The 21,778-nt window shown below is 38.3% G+C and overlaps 2 protein-coding genes and 1 long non-coding RNA gene across 4 annotated transcripts; 2 read left to right on the top strand and 1 right to left on the bottom strand.

Moving 5' to 3' along the window:
* The first annotated feature begins 2,436 nt into the window (after positions 1-2,436).
* lgsn (lengsin, lens protein with glutamine synthetase domain) lies at positions 2,437-7,907 on the top strand. Its single transcript, XM_015059419.1, has 4 exons — positions 2,437-2,621; positions 3,983-4,643; positions 6,256-6,422; positions 6,595-7,907. The coding sequence occupies exons 1-4, from the start codon at positions 2,598-2,600 to the stop codon at positions 7,786-7,788; spliced, it is 2,046 nt and encodes a 681-aa protein (XP_014914905.1). The 5' UTR covers positions 2,437-2,597; the 3' UTR covers positions 7,789-7,907.
* A 2,114-nt stretch (positions 7,908-10,021) lies between these two features.
* LOC106964130 (protein FAM83B-like) lies at positions 10,022-21,532 on the bottom strand. The gene is made up of 5 exons (XM_015059427.1): positions 21,298-21,532; positions 19,438-19,882; positions 15,506-15,670; positions 13,268-13,392; positions 10,022-12,150 (listed from the first exon to the last, which is right to left on the bottom strand). The coding sequence occupies exons 2-5, from the start codon at positions 19,858-19,860 to the stop codon at positions 10,212-10,214; spliced, it is 2,652 nt and encodes an 883-aa protein (XP_014914913.1). The 5' UTR covers positions 19,861-19,882; positions 21,298-21,532; the 3' UTR covers positions 10,022-10,211.
* Positions 10,582-13,113, top strand: LOC106964131 (uncharacterized). Of its 2 annotated transcripts, XR_001428330.1 has the most exons (4): positions 10,582-10,673; positions 10,799-10,876; positions 11,501-11,621; positions 12,719-13,113. It is a non-coding gene; the product is annotated as an uncharacterized LOC106964131 (long non-coding RNA). The 2 variants fall into 2 exon arrangements; XR_001428329.1 differs by lacking the exon at positions 11,501-11,621 and having other exon boundaries at positions 10,583-10,673.
* Positions 21,533-21,778: the final 246 nt, after the last annotated feature.

Here is a 21,778-nt window from a genome sequence, read left to right on the forward strand (position 1 = left end):
ATGATGTGCTGCAAATACAAAGTTGTCCTATTTAGTCATGACATGCTTGCTCAGGATTAAATGTCTCATGCAGTTACTTAGACTTCCTTAAGTATATGACGTTTCACTAACTTACATTTTGTGATCAGATAACTTTGAGCTGAATTACAACTTGGATTAAACTGCGTTGTAAAAGAAATAGTAATGCGACCCTATGCTTGTTTTGCATTGCTATGAACTGAAACTGTTTTTGTAACTCCATCTGAATTGGGCCTTTAAGAAAAGTCCCTTGAAATGATATACTCTATTATAAACTTCATTTACTAGAATTTTTATATTGTGCAAGTTGATACAAATCTCGTGTCATGTGCAATATTTGTATAATTCACATCTTTTTTTTAATCGAAAATTGTAGCACAATCTAATCATTTGCATGTTATTTTTTTCTGCTATTCTTTCAAAAGCTGTCTTTTGGTTGTCATATCGCTAATTGTTCACAAAAGAGAATGTACATTTTACAAATTGCAACCAAATCAATAACTAAAGCTGTTTTCTTGATACATAGAGACTACAGGGTGTGTAAGGGCTCTTCAGATATGAAAACTCTACTGGCGCAACTGGTTATTCATTGTTTTTCTTGCAAATATTTGGTGCAAATGCTGCATTAATGTCCTTATTTACTAAGGTAAAATCATTATCAAGAGATAGCAGGACCTGCTGATCAGACCTGCAGCTCTTGACAATGTCTATAAAATGTATTCTAAAGAGAACTTTCATGATACAGGTACTTTTATTTTGAACTTTCTGCTTCCGGTTTCGATTGTTTTTGTGTTTCACTGCCACTGCCTTGATGCAATCCCTGGAAACCCCACCCTGAAAATGTGCGGTGTTATGCCCAGACTCATCCCGAGGAGGCGCAGGTCAGGTGGTTTCTGACGCCCGGGACACTGGACACGACTCAAAACACGACCCGCACACTTTACTGCGAAACTATGGAACCAGTTTGACTCGTTTCTCAACAACAAATTAACAGTAAACTGTTAATTGTTAACAATAAGCTGTTAATTCCTTCCTAAAGGAAGGAAATAAAATATGCTAAAAAAAAAAAGTGGGATCATTACTGCTGGAGGAGAATAATAATCAATAAACATCGCAATTAAACATATTTCATATATATTCCCCATATATTATTTTATTATTGTATAAAATGTACATTGGGGTGGGCAATATGGACTTAAAAATTTACCACAGTATTTTGTGGTACTATTGTGAGATAACGATAAAGAACAATTTATTACTATTTAGGTAATCATATGGGTGTGACTGCGGGACACAGAAATTATAGACCCACATAAACAAGTACTGCTGAAAAAGATTCCCATTTAAGGCACCCATCACATGGAGAAGTGTGATTTATAGCACTAATCTGCACACAGCAACTGAATTTAATCATATTTTCAAATTTATTGGTATTTATTGATACTTTGAACAAACAGTGGAGAATATAAAAAAACTAACAATCCTAACAATACAGAGAGGTTTTAAAAACATCATGCAAAAAGTCTGGAGCAACCTCTGTTCGGCACTCATCAAACTTGATTGATTTGTTGTTCAATTGTATGTTGAATAGAAACGCTGGTGTACATCTCCATACTGATTATTTAATTAAATTCAAAAATACTTCATTGATCACATGATAAACTTTTTTTTAAAGTAATACAAAACAAAATAAAGTAGCTAATAATGTTCATTGTATGTGTTCTTTCACCACACAATAGTTAAATGTTCAAATTACATTATAGAATAATTTTTCATGTTATTGCCTCCTGGTGGAGACCAGTCTAGCTCTGAATATTGTCCTACTTTTACAGGATTTGTAAATTATTAGATGAATTATAATCATAGTTATTGCATTTCATTTTTGTTACTATTTCAGAATTAAAAGGTGTAAGTTTTCAACTGTTGAACTGTTAAACTGTTATTTAACTACTTGTATAAAATTCCCAAACAGTTTTTCAGAGCACATTTTCCAGTTGCAAATTATAGGTGTGTTTTTTTAGATTTTCAAGTTATTTGTCAAAACAAACAACCATCTGAAGAGTACTTTCAAATAACACCAAAATCATGTGTGGAGGTTAGAAAATCAAGATCAATGAACATCAGTGTTTCTGGAAGCTAAAATTAAGGGTTATTTATCTCCTTCAGTTTACATCAAAACCTGTAAAGGCTAAGAACCAAAATCCCATGAAAAGGTCAACAAAAACCGATGATAATGTTCTGCCTTTTTGGTGACTAAATGTCAGTTAACTGACTTCTACCAGACTCTGGATAATAGGTTTAGAAATCCTGATCTTTCTTTCTGGAAACTGCTTAGCTCTGCAGTTCAATTATTCCCGTTTTCCACCAATGGGATGAGAGCAACAATGTTTCAGTCCCTACCAGTGGCTGGCTGGTCCCAGTTTGCAGCTGGTCTCCAGTGGCTGTCAGGGTTGGAGAGAATGTTCTAATCCGTCACCATTGTACCAATTGTCTATAAAAATTAATGTGCAAGTGAAGCTCTGCCTTCAAATGGGGGCAAATCAAATTCCAATTTCCAATTAATCAGCACAAAGACAGACATGAATGACTCTGAAGATTTCAAGGTAACAATTCAACATCTATTTTTTTTGTCTTTATTTAGTTGAATTTACTGTGAAGGTGTGCAACGAATATAGATTGTATTTTAATCTAAAAATATAAATTAAGTATCTTTTATTTTCAATGATTCAAATATTTTTTATTGTTTTTTGTCTTTTATTTTATTTATCTTGTGGTGAAGTACAAAATGTATCTTCATAACGCTTATTAAATTTCTTGTTGTACTAGCCTGACCGTTTATCGCGCCTCTAATCTTTCGCCCACTCATTTGGATTCCGGTTGGATTTCAACCGGGCCAATCAGTGAAAGTCGATTGTCGACGTCGATTTTCTGCGCGATTTTAGAATTGTAGCCTACGTCTAGTTTTAGGCTACAAAACTAGACGTAGTTTTGTAGAGGAAGTGAGCGAAACCGTTCAGTCTGTGCTTGCTACATTGAATTAGCATTAACAGCCGTTATGTTCGGCTTAGCAAAGCTAAAAGTTGTTTGCAGCACAGAACACCGGCAACTTCCGGTAAGCTAAGTCGAACTGGCGCATTACATACATCACGGGCAAACGTTAGCGTCAACAAACAATCGCTTCTCAATAGCTAAGGAGTAAAGCGCCCCAAAATTATACTCAATAAAGAGTAGTACTACTTCAACATATTTTTAAAAAGTAGCTGTCCAAGAAATTACTCAAGTAAGAGTAAAAGAGTTTTTGGCTAAAAGCCCAGCCAAGTACTGAGTAACTGATCAAATTATTGATTTAATATTTAATAATTACGTAATCAGACGGACCAAAATATAAAGCTTTAAATTTAGGTAATTTAAAGACTGAAATTAAAATAATTTATATAACAAAATCAGGTAAAAGAAAATTTTTCCAATTCAGATTCTGTCAAAATAAAACTGATGAAACTTTATCAAAAATTGCAGGTATGTGTTTGTGTTTGGTGAAGTTTTGGTTAAAATTTGTTTGTTCTTCATTCAGTGGGTAGGAAATCCAGAAAGTTTAGTCAAGTAGGAGTAGTGATACTTAATAATGAAATTACTCAAGTAAAAGTAAAATGTACAGTGCAGTAAAAATACTTCTAAAGGTATATTTTTGCTTCAAAATGTTACTTAAGTAAATGTAACTAGTTGCTACCCAACTCTGTCAATAGCCGAGGGTAAAGTAAAGCGTAGAACAAGGAGCTATTTTTACAAGGTTAATCATTTTTGTAATATTTATTACAAAGATGTTTGAACAAACAACAAAAATGTTGTCTTATAATTTTTCAGTGCCAACACATTTTTATTGAAGGAATCCAAAGACAAATAAAATCCTTTAATTATTGATTTGTCAGTGTCTCAGCACCAGTTTTGGGACTTTTTTTTTTTACAGGAGAGTCACAGCAGAAGCAAAGACCAAACAGATGGAACAAAAATGAGTCTAGGCAAAGAAGAGAAAGGAGTTAAAGTAACTAAGAAGTTTATACCTCTGATGGGTCAAAGCTGCAGAGGAGGAGATCCATCTCCTGACCAATGTTTGACCAGCTCTGAAATGCCGTCAGCGCCTCTTCTAGTTTCTGCATCTGGCCCTCAAGATGAAGATCTGCGACTGGAGGAACGTCCACAAAGGGAGGACTGGATGAAGGACGAATCATCCCAGACTAAGGTGTCGTTTGGTGGACTGGGTGTCCACCAGCAGACCATGGAGGAGCTGAAGAGCATCCTGAGGGACAGTCATCTGCTCAGCGTGCGAGGGAGAGAGGAGGAGAAGCCAGGAAGTCCGTTTACGTACCTCCATGGGAGCAGCAGCGGCGGTGTAGGACGCGAGAGACGGGGGGACGATGACAACCCTCACAGGACGTTCAGCACCTTCAAACCTCAGTCTGATGCTTCCAGAAGGGGGGGCAGCTCCAGAGAAAGTACGCCTATTCATCTGCCCCCCGCTGTGGATGCATCCAGCTCAATCAGGTCTGCTGCTAAAACAAATAGGCAGCCTGGAGTCAGGATCTACACACATTCAAGCAGCAGAGCCTGGGGGGAGACGGGAGATTCAGGTCAGTGACTCTCAGAGTCAGGATAGTTACTTAATTAAGTAACTTTTTGGAAAAAAAATTACTTTTAGGTGTATTTTTACTGAATGTACTTTTTCTTTTACTTCAGTGACTGTCATAAAGTGTCATCACAGCTGGGTAGTTTTCCACATTAAATTACTTATAGGAGTGTTCTCACTATGCTGTACGTTTCACTTTTACTTCAGTAATTTTATTATAAAATATTTCTACTCTTTCTTGAGTAAAATTTTCTACCCACTGAATGAAAAACACGTTTTAACCAAAAATTCACCAGACACACGCCTGCTGTTTTTGTTAAAGTTTCATAAGTTTTTTATTGAAAGAAACTCATTTGGAAAAAATATATATTTAGATGAATTTGTTATTTTTTTGCTCCTTGTATGAATAATTGTCTTTTTTTTTATTTTTACCTTAAAAGACCAAAATTTCTTTTGAACTTTATATGTTGGTCCATCGGCCTGTGTAATTTGTAAATATTAAATGATTGATAATTTGATTAGTACTTGAGTAGACTTTTTACAAATACTGTTTTATGGCTAGGTTTTACTTTTACTTGGGTAAAAATATGTTGAAATAGTATTTTTTTTGTGTACTCTAGCCATCTCTGATGATGCTTTGGGTGAAAGACAAGTTAGTAGAAATATTTATAAACAGATCAAGTTTTAAAAAATATTTAGCTTTACCAGTTTTTATGGTTGTAGACAACGACAAACATAATGCCTAATAAGCTTCATTTTTACCTTGTCATATTTTAAAACCTTTGATCTTTTATTTAGATGAGGTCCTTCTAGTGCAAAGGTGTTCAAAGTGTGGCTCTCGGGTCATTTGTGGCCCCTGGACTGGTTTTGTGTGGCCCCTGACCACAATTCAAGAATAATTGACATAAATTAGGACAAAACTACAGCTTTTAAATTAAAATCTACTTTCAAAAACTGACAAGCTTTTCCAAGCTTGGTGTTTCTTCACATCATTGACTTCGACTTTAAAGTACACCTTGGGGGCTGTAGGTCGTCAAGTCTCCATGACAACCACCTGGAAAATATCGACATGAGAGGGGATTGTTTGACAGTGATGCCTAGAAAAAAACCTGTTTTTGTTCAACCATCACAAATATAAACATCTGGAACCTGCTAAGCTGTTCTAGAACGTTTTATAAAAAATATTTTTTTAGACCTGTGACAGACTGGGGACCGGTCCAGGGTGACCCCACCTCTCGCCCGGAACGTTAGCTGGAGAGGCACCAGCACCTCCTGACCCCACTGAGGGACAAGGGTGTAAAGAAAAAGGATGGATGAATGGATTTTTTTTAGACGAGTGGCCTTATTGAATGGCAAATAGATAGGAAATGTGGTAAAGAGGAAAAGAGAGACGGGGAAGACATGAAGCAAATGTCCCTGGAAATTAAACGCCAATAATTGTGGCACTATTGATTTGTTCCCCACTGAGTAAATTAACTTAACTGATTTTTATACACATCCTTATGTGTCTGGTGTTAGACTTTATGTTTGTAAAAGTTCTTTAGCGAACACTTGAATATTAAGTTTTAGAAAAACAACATATTTATTCATGTCAAATGTTAAATTGTTTTCCGCAGATAACGACAACAAAGCTGTTGAATTCTCCAGCAACTTGAGGTTTTTCTCAGCCATGGAACAAATCAAGCAGCAGATCGCCAGAGAAAACATCAACTTCGTCCGTTTTGAGGCCACCGACCTCCACGGAGTGTCGCGGTCCAAGACGGTGCCCGTCCGCTTCTTCCATGTAACTCAAATTAATCTGCTTTATTTATGTATAATGACAGAGACAAAACTTAATTTAAGTGTCAGCTGGTCTCTGAGAGTAAGGAGAAGAAGAAAAGGTATTTTGTTTCTCTGTCTCTACAATCCTATAAAGTTTCTGAAATGTTTGTTTTGTATTTAATGGATCATCACAGGAGAAAGCAATATATGGGGTTCCCATGCCAAGAAGCTATTTGGAGCTGACCCTGAGCCCGAAGAGCAACGAAGTGGACCACGCCAACACCGCCAGCTTCAGCAGTGATGTTCTTCTGATCCCTGACCTTTCAACTTTCAGAGTCCTGCCTTGGGCTGAGCAGACAGCGCGGGTCATATGTGATCCATGCACCATAACAGGAAGCCCCCTCCGCACCTCGCCTCGCCTTATAGCGAAGCAGCTGCTCGGTCAGCTCCAGAGCCTGGGATTCTCCCTGCACTCATCCTTTACCTACGAGTGCTGTGTTCTGGGAGCGCCGGACAGAATCGGACCAAAGACGCTCCTGTTCCCTGCCACCACGCTGCTGAGCAACCACGACCTCCCGTTCTTCCAGCAACTGGTCGACAGCATGTACTGCATGGGCGCAGACATCGACAGCATCGCCTCTGCTAGTGGACCCGGCCAGATGGAGATCAATTTGAGGCCGGAGTTTGGGATCGCGGCTGCAGACAGCGCCTTTACCTTCCGCACTGGCATTAAAGAAATGGCTCGTAAGCACAGCTACATCGCCAGCTTTTTTACCGATGACGGTCTGTATAACGCCGGTGTGCTCTCCCATAGCCTATGGGACGCTAATGGGCGGCGCAGTCTCTTCCAGAGTGGCGAAAAGGAAGTAGATCTGTCTGAGATTGGTAGAAAATGGCTGGCGGGACTTCTCACCCACTCTGCAGCGCTCAGCTGCCTGATGTCACCCGGACTGGGCTGCCGGAGCCACATCGCCAAAACCATCAAAGACCCCAAGCGAGTTCTGTATGCCACCTGTGGCTGCAATGACAACAGCAGTTCCTTTAATATCAAATGTCACGGCGGGAGGGAGACGCACATCGACAACAAGCTAGGCTCAGCTATGGCGAACCCTTACATTGTCCTGGCTGCTACGACGGCCGCAGGACTGGACGGCATCAGGAGAAACCTGAACATTGAGAACATTCTGAACAAAACCCCCGGCCAGCAGAGGGAGTTCGCCATTCCGGTGAAGCTGGACAATGCGCTGGAGGCGTTGGCGGAGGATCACGTCATCTGCAGCGCCCTCGGAGAGCCGTTTGTTCAATACTTCATTGCCATGAAGAAGTTTGAGATCGAGACCCAAGAGCTGGACGACGAGAGGAACAAGTGCCTTGAGTATTTCATTTGAACTTATTTGTGGTGTCCTCGCTCATAATTTTACAAATGAAACAGTTTCTCTCGTCAAGCAAGACAAAGTTTTCCTCACATATATTATTAAAAACGAATTAAAGTGAATTCTGAAGTCAAGAGATGTATGATTCATTATTGTTTCATCAACATAAAAACAATACAAAGCAGTTTGTTTTACACAATTCCCAAATGAACTATTTTACTGTTTTAGTTAAATAGCAACTATGGCTACATATTATAAAATGTAGCCATAGTAAAAACAACTTACTCTCTGTTAGTTTTAAAATATTTTACTATTTTAGTAAAATAGTTCATTTGCACATGCAGAGACTTTATTATATATCAAAATGAAGAAGACACTGTTATATTAGAAAGGAAGATAAAATCTGCTTTACTATTAGAATTAACAATAAAGCCTTTTCTCCATCGTGTCGTTCGCTTACTGTTGTAATGACCATTTTGACCTCTTGGGGTCACTGTCTCCGCAGCAGATTTGAAAACAAATTGCTGAATCATCGTGATGCAAATTTAAACAGATCTGATTCCCTTAAAACATTAAATTGGTGTGTGAAAGTTCTGGATAGGATTTAACTTTTTTTCTGTAGTCATTTTCAGTTTTTGACTCTTCCAAAGACTGACATAAAAACTGCCAAAAAGTTGTTGGTTAAAGTATTTTATCTTTATTTTACAACATCAGAATATCTTTTATTGCAAATCCATGTCTTTGTGGTCTTCTCAGCACTTAAGGAGATAAATATGAAGCTTTGTTAATAAACTTAAATAGATCTGACCCTGAATAGAGTTGCTGGAGTTGATTTACTTCATGGTAGAAAACATAAATTTGTGCCGAGTCATTTCCTTGAGAGAAAAATTACAAAATCCAAAACAAAAATACAAACAATTTAAGCTTAAAAATGACTGCTTTCTTAATTCAGGTCTGAAGTTAACTGTTTAATTCCACAAAATAATTAGCACTAATGTAAAAAAGGTAAATATTTTAAAAATAATAAATATCCACCTGACGCCACGTGTAACGTGCAATCTTGGAAAAAATATGTATTTAAGTGACTACATGGCTGCAAGAGTTCGTGAATAGAGACTTAAAAAAAAAACAGAATTATGTTTAAATCATGACATTGTGGGGAGAAGATGCAGAATCTCCTCTCTTTCTCTCTGGGGACATCAACCTAATTATTCCAACAAAATTTGATAAAATATTATAAAATGTAGCCATAGTAAAAACAACTTACTCTTTGTTAGTTTTAAAATATAAAATATTTTATCTTCACAAAACACAGATTTCACCACGTCATGATTTATTTTTCTTTTACCATAACTGTACAGTAATATTTAATATTTACATGGATTTATTTGGGACACTTTGAAGCTTATTGTTTCAGTATTATTAGAAAATCCCTGCTTAAGTTTCAGATTTCTTGTCCAGTAGAACTACTGCAACACATTTAATAAAAATAAAAACACTCTTCAACAGAAAAACTTGCAAAGTGCAGATATGTAAACTTTAGGTGTGTAAACATTAGGGTTGGGTACAGGATCCAAGCCTCAACTTCTCTTTGACCTTTCACCTCTTTGTATCCCTGTTGTCTGTCTATGCGTTACAGTTTCCTCCCTTCCTACTTCTCTCTATTACCCATAAGCAAAGTTTTTCATTCTCCGTATTTCATGATATTTGGAAACAAATAATCATGAAATGCTAAGATCCAGCCCTCTTGTCCATTATCTGTAGACTGTTATTTTTGTAGAGTTATGGGGATCTGGAGGCCTTTCTCCAGCAGTCATCGGTTGAGAGAAACCCTGGACAGAGACCAGTTAGCCACACAGTTGTGTTTTTGGACTGTGGGAGGAAGTGGGAGTACCTGGGGAGAACTCCCCATGCTCTGGGAGAACATGCAGTCTCCATGCAGAGAGGCCGCATGTTGGGGTATCAAGCCAGGACCATCTTGCTGCAAGGCAGCAGTCCTAGCAACTACCGCACCATGCTAAAGTCAATGCTAAAATCCCACAAATAATTTAGTAAAATAGTTCATTTGCACATGTAGAGACTTTATTATATTTTTGAACTGTGATGAGAGGTCTGTTTTATTGGTACTTAGTGTCAGGAGTATCTTGAAAACTGTAATTTTGATTCCTTTGTATGTCTTCTACACGTGAAGATTGAAGAATCTAATTTATTTGGGATTTTATGTTTATGTTAAACATGACAGTTTATGACCCCTGTTGCTACTATTGATTTATCCCATTGGATTCACATTAAGCTATAAATAGAATATAGAAAATTACCTTCGATCATGAAGGTATGGATTGACCTGTATGAAATGTCCCACAGTGGGACAGATTGACCAAAACAGCAAAGGTTCAACTTAAAAGGCCAATCTAACCAGCGCCCCCTACTGGATGTGCCTATTTATTTTTATTAATCAGATTTCCCATTCGCTGCATTAGTCGCCCCAGTTTATTGTCAGCGCCCCCTTGTGTCTGATGCGTACGAAGGTCGTCACCCCGTCTGGTTAGGGACAGGCTTTTCACTTTGTCTGAGCTCTTCGTCGACCTTCCTGGCTTATCCAGGTGGATGTTATCATTGCCAATTAGGAGCTCATAGCGACTGTAAGCTCTTTCTCTCTTGACTTGAGAGTCCGATGCTGCTTCATTGTCCAGAGCGCCTGTTGAGCCTTGGTCCTGATCTGCCGAAGGCGTTGTCTTTCTTTTGTTTGATCGCTGAGAGGACAGCTTTGAGAAAGGAGATTTCTGTTTTTCTGTCCGTTTTTCTGTCTCCGATAGCCCACTGAGAGAGTTTTGCTGCTGGGACGTCTCTGTTGACGGTTCTTTCTTATTCAGTCGCCCTAAAGAAGACGTTTTAGAAAGGTATGTCTGGAGCGATAGGTTTGAGTCCGAACTGTTCTGGGATTTCAGTAGGGACCGCTTCTCTTTCCTGGAGATTTTCTTTTCCTTGTCTGTAAACTCCTTCTGCGTGTGCTCTTTCTTTGTAGTAACTCTTTGAGGCTCTGCAGAAGGACCAGATTCTGCTGAGGGTACATGAAGGGATTTGTTAGCTTCTCTTGGAGGAGGTGAGTCTATTTTATTTTGGATCGAACCATAACTTTCACCAGTTTTATGATGATGACTTGATTCTACAGGTAAGCTTGATTTCATAAGGTGTTCTCCCTGGACAACTCTCTCATCTTTAGACCTCATTTCATTTTTGTCTCTAAGTGCTGATTCAAAGAGATCACCAGGAGGGTTTAATGGCTCTTTTTCTTCAGGCATCTCGGTCAAAGACTCCATCATCCTGGACTGCCTCAGACTGCCAGAAATTAAACAAGAGATCTTGAGAGTTGAATCACTGAGTTTTGAATCTAATCCAGTATCTGACTGTGTCCCTGCAGGAGCACAGTTGTGCATTGTCTTTCGATCGGCACCCATTTTGATATTGCCAGGAGAGGCCGAGTGTTTACTATCCATGAAACTTTGTTCTGTTCTGTCAGATTCCTTAAAGAGTTCATTGTCTTTCAAACTGAGAGTGTTTTGTGTATTTGGATTTATTTCTACACCCCTTGGTCTTCCATGATGAGTTCTCATATGTTGGGGTCTTTCTGCAGTTGACTGCAAAGATCGCAATGATTCTTGGCTTTGCCTGAGATTGGCATGCTCCTGCAAGCTTAGCCTTTTTAGCCTCATTTCCTCCATTCTAGACTTAATTTTCATTGACCTGCTGTGAATCATCTGTGACTGATACTCATTTAAGCCCATCTGACTGCTATGTGGACTACTCACAGGGGCCTCTGCATCAGGAGGTATACTGCTCTCTGTCAGGTATGTGTTCATCTTCCATTTGTTAAGAGATGTTTCAGAGTTGAATGGTATCAGATTGTGGTCTGTGCCATAGCGAGTCTGGTGCCTCAGGTGCTGCTGAGATGCTCTGTTTGGTGGCTGCACATCTCTGCTGTGCCTCGGTGTGGTGCCAAGGTTCTTGGTTCCCATTCTCAGGCGTCTCATGGAATTCAACTTATGCAAATCTCCACCATAATTGTGACCGCTCCCTGTGTCTGTAAAGTGAGACTGATGCAGCATCTCCTGCACACTGAAGCCCCTGTTTAAAGTGGCTGCATCATTATATGTGTCGTTTATCAAACCTCTCATGTTAGGTCTGGATTTCATGTGAAGATTGAGAGAAAGCTGACTGGACTTTGGGTACGTAGATGTAAGACTCCCAGTGGCCAGAGCTTCAGGAATTATGGAGCGAGCGTATAGTCTTCTGAACTCCTCATCGTAGGAAGAAACTAGTTGACCAGTAATAACTAGGACCATGCTCAGGTTGATCTTCTCAAAGGACCAGGTGTAGCTTGAAAAACACAAGAGACACAGTATATGAGGGAGCATTACAATATAAAAGGTGTTGCTAATAGCTAACACAATCAACATCTTCATGTTTTAGCAGTTAGCCATGACATGGCAAGAGGCAAGGCAAGATAAGGTGGATGTCAAGAGGCATGGCAAGATAAGACCCAAAGTAAGATACGAGGCAAAGCATGAAGTAAGACAAGAGTAAAGGCAAGGTAAGACACAAAGCAAGATAAGAAGCAAAGCAAGAGGCAAGACAAGAGGAAAGGCCTAGTGTATTTGAATAGGACATTTCAGCAACAAGGGCTCTCATGTAGGCCTGTTCCACCAACAGTTTGGGGCCAGTCCCAGTCCCCAAATTTGAGGGAAAGCAAGAGGCAAGACAAGGCATAGCAAAAGACAAAGCAAGATAAAGGACAAGGCAAGAGGCAAGCGAGGCAGAGCCTTTTGCATTTTAATAAAACATTTCAGCAACAAGGGCTCCCATGTAGGTCAATTGCACCAACACAGTTTGAGGCCTGTTTCGGTTCCCGAACATGTTTTACAATCGGTTTTGTGTTTTTCCACAGGTTCATATTGGGCACTGCTGAATGGTTGGTTTTTCTGTGCAACAGTGACATGACAGACCATCTGAACAAAGAAACAACTAACAAAAATGGTAGAGAAGAATGTGCAGTGGTCTGTTGAGGAAACCCAGCAACTGATTTCATTTTGGACTCAAAAGCAAAGTCATGCCTGGTAAATGCGTCACTGTACAATTTCTCTGTTGTTTTTTTGACATTAGTCTCTCTGTTAGGTCTAGTAAGAGTGAATACTGTATTGGTGATCAGATGAAGTTCTATGGATGTGGAAACTAAAGGAAGATATGTAAACAAAGTAATGCACACAGCTCAGTCGGTTCCGCCATCTTGCTAGTACTCTCTCCTACCACGTTATGTAGCACCCACTGTGGACAATGCATGATTGGTTCCCCAAACAAAGCACCAAAGTTTGAAGGCAAACAAACTGAATCAGTTCAAGAACAAGAGTACTTTCAGTGGAAACATGGTAATAATCTTATGAGCAAGACTTTTTTTGGAGCCCAGTATATGGATTATGACCCACCAAGACTGACTCACCTATATGTTCCATATAAAACCGTCTGCAAGTCCAGCAGAATAAACCGCTGGTCCAAGCCTCCATGAAACTTCGCTGATGACCGACACTGATACTGATCCCCCTGAACCGTCCGAACACGAAGGCTCTGAAAGAGAAGAACAAAAAGTCCAGTTAGAGGCTAAGGATATCTATTGATCCATTATCTTTGCCCTTTTTCCGCCTGCGGCCGTTTTCCTAGACTGTAGCAGCAACCCTAAAGATCTCTATATCAGGTAACAGTGATGGATGTGGCCTTGAATCATAAAAATTAAATATAATTATGTAAAGGAATCTTATGTGATCAGACTGAGCTAATGCGGGTCTGTTGCGATAAGAGGTTGTAACTAGCATAAAACCGGCACGGTGGCATAAGCACATTTTTGTGTCATGTCGGCAACCTTTTTGAAAGAAAAACCCTGGACTATAACTGGAATGTGACTTTGCCTGTTTCAAAGCCATTGGAGTGGATGGAGGCTGCATAACACACGTTTGAGATCATTTACAAAGAAAAGGAAAATAAAAGGGGAACATTTCCAGCACAGTGGCTTTTGTTTTCTGGGTATTTCAGCGTCTAACCGTTTGTGGTTAAGCGCTGCGTGTTTTAAGATAACAGGTCCCGTGTGCGGTGAAAAACATGCAGCAATAAAGCAACAAAGATTCACATTTGTGATAATTGCTGCTTGTATGTTACAGTAACAATGAGGATTAATAGTATTTAGAGCTCTTTGTGACTGCCAGAAAGAGTCGAACCCAAATGAGTCACTTTAATGTAAATAGTAACGGAAAACGTAGTGAACTTACAGCTGTGTCAGTCCAACCACTCCTAAAACCATCCAGTGAACATTTTCCAGGTTTGTCTTTATTGCTACTAATGACAGATAAAATCTACAAGATCAAACTTGTCAGTTTCTACAAGGTTGATGTTATGATGTCGTGGCTGTCTTGAGTGCTTTGCACTTCAAACACAAAGCTGCCATTGTGCTCCCCTGCTGACATGTTGTTTGCACTGCTGAAACATCATCCTAATGCCATTTAACAGGAAAATCCAGCTGCTCTGACAGTCCTGTCAGTTGTGCCGTACGATAAGAAGTAGCAAAGAAAAGAGAAAGGATAGACTTTTAATATGTGTGTGCAGAAATTAGCCTTAGTTGAATAATTACTGGAAGGGCAATGCTACTGGCAAAATGCAGAGATGTTTTCCTTTTAAGTTCCAGGGAACCTTTTAGAGAATATTTTAATGAGGTAAACCAACACTGGCTTGTTTGTTTACTCCAGTTATAGATTTTTAAATTCCTGCCTTTCCGTGAAATCCCTGTAGAGATCGTCTTACCCAAAACCCAAAGTCACTTTGCCAATCCTTAAACCTTTAAAATGTGGCCAGAGGAGACACGCCTGTCATTCACTCATTTCTACAATCTAACCTAGCATAGCATTTGGAGGTTAAGTCAGGTTAAGATAATTAAGTTTAATAGTGTGTTTATTTTATGATATTGATTTTTACTGCTACATGCTGCTAAACTTTAGAAACTGATGGAAATGGCAGGGTGTTGCAGATGCAAATAGTTTTAAAATAAATATAAGTGGCTGATGACAGCAAGCAAGCCAGAGGGGAAATATTCACTTAGGAAAATAAGTTTACCTTGTTTGTTTACCTTGTTTGTTTACCTTGTTTGGATTTTCAGTGAGTTAAATGGAAAATGTATCCCTCATCATTTCAACAAGTTCAAGTAAGTTTATTTATCCAACACATAAAAACAACTGCAGCTTTGACCAAAGTGCTGTATGGAGGACAGAGAAGTTCAAAAGTACACCATCTGTGACACATCTTTATTTTAATTAAAGCTGCAAAACGCAACTTTTATTTAAAGAAAAAAGTTTCTTAACATATGTTAAAACTGGCACCATGTATTGACAGTTTGATATGAGACAGATAATCTGTGAAAAAATGTAGCTGCTCCTTCTCCTGGAAACAACCAATCAGAGCCAGGAGGAGGGTCTTAGCGATGTCAATCATGCCTCGTTGCGAATGCTATGCTAGTTAACACAGACACCAATGACGCAGATGAACTGTTTTCCTTTAACGTTCAGTTGTTTCTCAGATTATGCTGTCACAACATGTTAACAGTTTTAACCAATATAAAAGCTACATACTGCAGCTTTAATGCTAATCAAAAAGTCCAGCTCCTTCCCACATGATTGATTTTATTTTGTTTTTTTACCTTGATGTCGTGGAGGTTAATGCCCATACTGCGTGACATGTTGAGGAAGCTGCTGACCCGGGAGTCATCCAGGAGGATGTAGACCATCACCCCTCTGAGGGCCGCGCTGATTAGCTCCTTAAAAATGTCCACATCGGTGAAAACATCCATCGCTATGGCAACAAGCTGCAGACGCATAAACACAAATACACAGGATTCAATCATACTTGTTTTGTTGTAAACAGAATTGCAGCTTTAGCTTCACAAAAGGTGGTTCAGTGAGCTAATCTCTCATCAGTGCAACTGAATTCAGGACTTAATAATCTCGTAATACTCAACAAATTATTACATAACTGAACAATTCTAGATCTGGGCACAACAAGTAATTTGTTTAATCTTTTGTTTGTTTCAATTTCAATTCATTATCTAAAAATAGACAGAGTATGGCACACCTGCATCCCTTTAAGACATAACAGTCCAGTTAAGCTGACAGGCCTATTAGTTGTGGTTTCTACAAGTTTGGAGTCAAGGAGGAAATCGTTAGATTCAGATAATTAGTTTCATTTTTATTTTAGCTACCAAGTCATTCAAGAGACACAGCAAACATACAGAAGATTTATCTACATGCAAAACAGTCTGAACACCTCGTTGGCTCAAGAAAAAAGATAGTGGGAATAAATATCTGTATTAATAGACTGCTTTATGGGTTTGTTTGGACTCTCTATACAGTAACCTGTCAATACAATTTATGATCAGATTTAATTTCCCTGAAAACTCAAAAAGACTGGTTTTGCAAAATGGGCTGAGTGAGAAACAAACTGTACTGACTGGGTTGTGGAATGCTTGCTAGTGACGACCAGTTCCTGTTTGACCTGTTTCTGTAGCAACTGCCACAACTGCACAAACCAGCAAGAAAACTCAGACATGCACTCACACTCGGTCTGTATCCATGGCCAACAGGCTGTACCTTCAGGCAGAATGAGCCTCCAGTTGTTTGGACCTGCCATAAACTGAAACATGTGCTGAGAAAGTGGCTGCACTAAAAGCTTTGTTGGGCTTGAGCAGATGCACCACTAATCGTTTACATTTGTACATGCATAGCTCCTCCAGCTGCAGCTTTAGTAGTTTGACTATTTCACAGAACAACAGTATGTGTATGTGAAAGTACCTTTAGGATATTTTGGACAGAGACTTTGGATGTGGTACTTGAGCTAAAGCAGGGGTGTGCAAACTTTTTGTCACGTTGGCCAAAATTATCGAGTCAAAACCAAGAAAATAATAAATAAATAAATTAAGGCTATAACATCATTGGTGTCCATTTCTTTTGGATGAAATTTACGTTTTTCACCCTCTTCAGGATTATGTGCAACATTAAGTCTGACATTAGACATCGGTAAAATACAAGATGTCCGAGGATGAATGTGAGAAAATGTTAAAAAGTTCAAGGACTGTAAATACGTTTGCAAGTAATTTTGTAGATCCCAATAGTGTACATTTAGTGAGTAGGTGTATTAAACATAATGTGCTTTCAACGTGCAATATGCAAACAACGTATTTACGATTAATTGTCGATAAATGGTTTATTAGTTCCAGTCGATTAACTAATGATGTCCCCCTTAGACTTTCTTTTAGTGTTGTAGTTTGGCCGCCAACAAGCAGAAGGCGCCACTGGTCACCCAAAAGCGGAGCCAATCACAAAAACAAAGATGGCGGCTGGGCCACATCAGAACGGGAAGGAGAAACGGTCCAAACTGTCCGGTGTTGGATGTAAAATGCTCCTCATGCGGTTCTGTTTTGAAATTTTAACCCTCGACAAGCTCCGTAAGTTTCACAATGTCTTTGTTTTTAATCCAGTATATTATTAAAAATGTATCTCTTTAGGTTTTGGGATGACAGTCGAAAATGGCGGCTTATCGCTCGTTAATGAGAACTAGCATGATTAGCACAGCCATGTTTAGCACTAAGCACCAGAAGCCCATAAAGCACAGCGCTCATATTTTAACTTTAGATTCTCCACTTTGGATTCGTGTCATGTTTACAGGGATGAAACTAAACCACAGAAGCAATGGCCTCTGGTTTAACAGGTTACTGGCTAATGATTTTATTCCAGTTAGTGAGCCCGTTTAGAAAGAGGTATTTTCTTTTTATGAAACCTAAAAGATGTCAGCTGACATGCAGAATTTTTTCAGGTAGTTTTAACCAAAATACAAATTGAGAAGTAGAAAAAACTTAAGTGAAGTTTCTTCATCAAATTAACCGGACGACCCTTGGAAACTTTAAATTTAAATCTTTAACATTAGAATAGCAGAGATTAAACGTTTTGTTGCAGCACATTTGACACCAATTTCGTTTAAATTGAAGAAGGTTGAGGACCAACGTAATTCTAGTGAAAATATATTATAGGAATGTTATTGTATATTACAATTATCTAGTTAATATATAATTGTTGCACGGTAAAAATAGTCCTTCTGGATATATTTAGCTGCGTCTAACGGTGGGACAACTAGCTGTTTTGCCAGAGAGTCAGATCGGTTTGGATAGATGTTTTCCCATTTCAGTGATGAAATAATCATCTAAAAACAGTTTTTGATATTTACCCACGTCATTTTTGTCTGGTATTAAAAAAAACTGCCAAAAACGGATACAAAATTAGTAAAATTTTGCACATACGCCCTGTAAATACGCTGTTAAGAAGGAGATATCATTCAAGAGGCACACATAGAGATATAAAATAAAAATAACTCGGTGGTTGTTTGTAAAGGATATTGATTATTCTAAATCAAACTAAGAAGCACCTTTTAATAATGTGTAAGCAAATTAGTAAATAGAAGATTTTAAATGCATTTCAGATTTATTCTGCTAAAATATATAACTTTACCAAGTATTCTTGTCTAGTTCCTTGTGTGAATGTCTTAGTACACTGACAAAATAACTGACAACTAATTAGCTTTTCAGGAATATGTCTGAGTTTATCTTCAGTTAATAATTCATTAATATTGATAAAACAATACTACTTTCACTGGCAGATTATTTCACTTATAACAAGAAATTTGTACCATTTTATAAGAGAAATAATCAGCCAGTCAAAACTTATACTTTTTCATCTAAATCAAGGAATTATTAACTTAAAACACTCTGTCTTGCTGAAAAGTTACTTGTAAGTTAGATTTGTCTCATTTCTGTGATGGTCTATTAGGGCCATTGTTGATAGAAAACAGTAGTAAATTTATGCTGAAAAAGTCAGAAATTTTTAGATTGATATCAGAAATTATCTAAAAAAACACAGAATTTCTGAATTTGAAAAGTCAAAACATTTGGAAGAAAAATTGGAGTTTGAAGAGTCAAAAATCTTCAACTTCTGAAAATTTCTAAAAGTAGGAAATTTTCGACTTTTGAAACTCAAATTTTCCAAGCTTTTTATAGAAAAGTCCTGAAATTAATCTAAAATCTTAGGAGTTTTTTTTAGATAATTTTCAACTTTACAAGCTCAGAAATTTCAAAAATTTCTTCTAGTGAATTTCTAAGATCAATCTCAAAATGTTTGACTTTTACCATTTAATTTTTGACTTTTAGAGATCAGAAGCGCCCAAGTTTATTCTAGAAAATTTCTAAAAATTAGTCTAAAAATTTCAGATATTTTGACAGAAATCGACTTCTTTTTATCCATCTCTGATGACCGTAGTACACTGTTGTAAATTTCAAGCCCACCAAGTCCTAAAACGTCACCACCTTCTTAAACCTGATTGTACTCAAGTAAGAGTACTTTAACATATTTTTACTCAAGTAAAAGTAAAAAGTATTTGGTAGAAAGTCTATTCAAGTAGTAACTGATCAAATTATCAATCATTTAATGTGGACCTAATTTTGGTACTTTAAAGTTATTTCCACTAGAAACTACGGCTGTGTTTTTGCAGTGTACGTCTGACAGAGAACAGGTAGGGCTCAGATCTCACCTTTTGCGCCACCTGGATCTGTTTCCGCACCACCTCTTTAATGGTCGGCGTGTCCTGCCGGGGCGGGTGGAACAGCAGGCTGATGGTGGTTTCGGTGCCGTTCTGCCGGGCCTTCGGCCAGCCCAGCTCCAGCTCCGGAATCTCCTCATCGGACTCGGTGGGGAAGTAGGTAGAGGGGCTGACCCGGTCTGCGTTTCCTGAGGCCTCATCCACAGCCGGCAGCTCTGCGTTTTCCAAAATGAAGCGGATCTCCTCGTCGGACAGGAAGTGGCTGACCTGCTCCGCCTGCAGGTACTCCTCGTAGGCGTCGACGCCGCCGCACAGCAGGGCGTAGATGGCCAGGCGGTACGACTCCCGGTAGTGAGGCTGGACGTAGAGGCTCTCGTCCTTGATGGAGGACAGCTCGGACAGGTTGGACTCCATGGATGACGGATTCACTCCAAGTCTGCGTGTGAAAGCATCGCATCAGTTTCATATTTATAATTCAGGTTTCACCGTCTGGTTTAAAAACGTGGAGAAGGTTCACAGTTTTCTGCGTAACAAACGTATCGGACCAGACCGCTGATATTTGTTTTCAGTGCAGAAGATGCAGAGTTCGGTGGTAACTAGCTACATTTACTCAATTGCATTCACTTGAGTGACGTTTTTGAAAAAAAAGAAAAACTTTCAGGAGTATTTTTACTCTGCTGTAATTTTATTATGAAGTATTTCTACTCTTACTTCTGAGTAAAGTTACTGGATTTTCTACTCACTGAATGAAAAACACAAAATGTTTTAACCAAAAATTCACCAGACACAGAAACTCTCCTGCAGTTTTTCTCTTAAATCTTCATAAGTTTTTTATTTAAACTGATTTGGAAACATTTTATTTTGCCTGGTTTTGTTATTTTTTGTGACTTGTTTGAATTATTGTCATTTTGGTCCTTAAAATACCAAAATTTCCACAAAGCTTTATATTTTGTCTGATGTAGTTTTTAAATCTTAAATGATTGATCAGTTACTCAAGTAGACTTTTTACCAAATACTTTTTTACTCATACTTCTTAGATAGCTACTTTTACTTGAGTACAATTTTTGAGTACTAACCTGGTAGTAACTAGTTACATTTGCTGAGTGTACTTCTACAAGTAGTTTTACTACTTTGTACTATTTTACTTGAGTAATATTATGATGGTTTATAAATATAAAGCTCTGTGAGTAACTTCATCAAATGAACAAAACCATGTTTGTGAAAAATCCACAGGACGCAAACAGACTTGTAGTTTATATAACTCAGTTACATTAACTCACTTTAACTTTTTGGAAAGAACGTACTTTTATGAGTACTTTTACTTGAGTCATACCATCATTAAGTATTGTAAACCTTCGGGATGCTCTACGTACTTTCAGTAACTTGAATGAATGAAAGAAACGAACAAAAAAGAAGTTTAACCAAAAAATACCTACATTTTATGTCAAAGTGAGACCTCTTGTTTATACGCAGTCTTTCTTGTTTCACATATAGTAATTTTATTTTGTCAATTTTTTTCATTTTAGTCTTTAAAATACCAGAATGTAAACATAACTTTATAAATTTCTGTCATTTTTAATTAAAACAGATGTTATTATTAGTTTCTTGGCATTTAAATATTCTAAATACTTTTTTACTCTCGCTCTTTTACTTGTTGAAAAATATGTTGAAGTAGTGCTTTTATTATTCAGTACAATTTTAGGTGCTCTATCCACCTCTAAGTAATTTCTGTACATTTAAACAATTATTGTTCTTGCAGTGAGCGGCTGTTTAACTGGAATTAGAAACGGATTAAATTACCAGTCAGACTGGATAAAACTCCAATTACCAAACCAAACAGAAAAAACTTACTTGATCACTGCAAATCCTGGTTTCCTGTTCTGCTGTGAACCTCAAGCATATTAAAATGTACAGAAAATAAGAGTCCAGTGTTCGTCCGTCTGCCTCCAGCGGAGCAGCCCATCTGAACTCTGTCAGCACCAACAGCCTGCCGTACCTGCCCCGTTTCCTCCACTCACACATACTGGGACAGGCTCCGCCCACCTGAGCTCACCTGGCTCCCAGGAACAGGTTTGTTCGGCTTGTTACCTGCCACTCGCTCAGCTGGGTCTGACAGCGCCACCATTTTACCTTCAGCCCAACTCACTGCTGCTGGAGCTACGGTGGTGATGATGATGATGATGATGATGATGATGGGATTTTATTGCCATCAAAAAGCAAAAAAAAAAAAACTTATAACAAGACATTTTCCCCTTGTTATAAGTGAAATAATTCGTCAGGTTTGTCAGTGCACCAAGATACTCGTACTTAAAAGCAGACCAAAATACTTGGC

Source organism: Poecilia latipinna, unplaced genomic scaffold (genome assembly GCF_001443285.1).
Source record: "Poecilia latipinna isolate Pla-1442-1.1 unplaced genomic scaffold, P_latipinna-1.0 Scaffold1627, whole genome shotgun sequence".
NCBI lineage: Eukaryota > Metazoa > Chordata > Actinopteri > Cyprinodontiformes > Poeciliidae > Poecilia > Poecilia latipinna.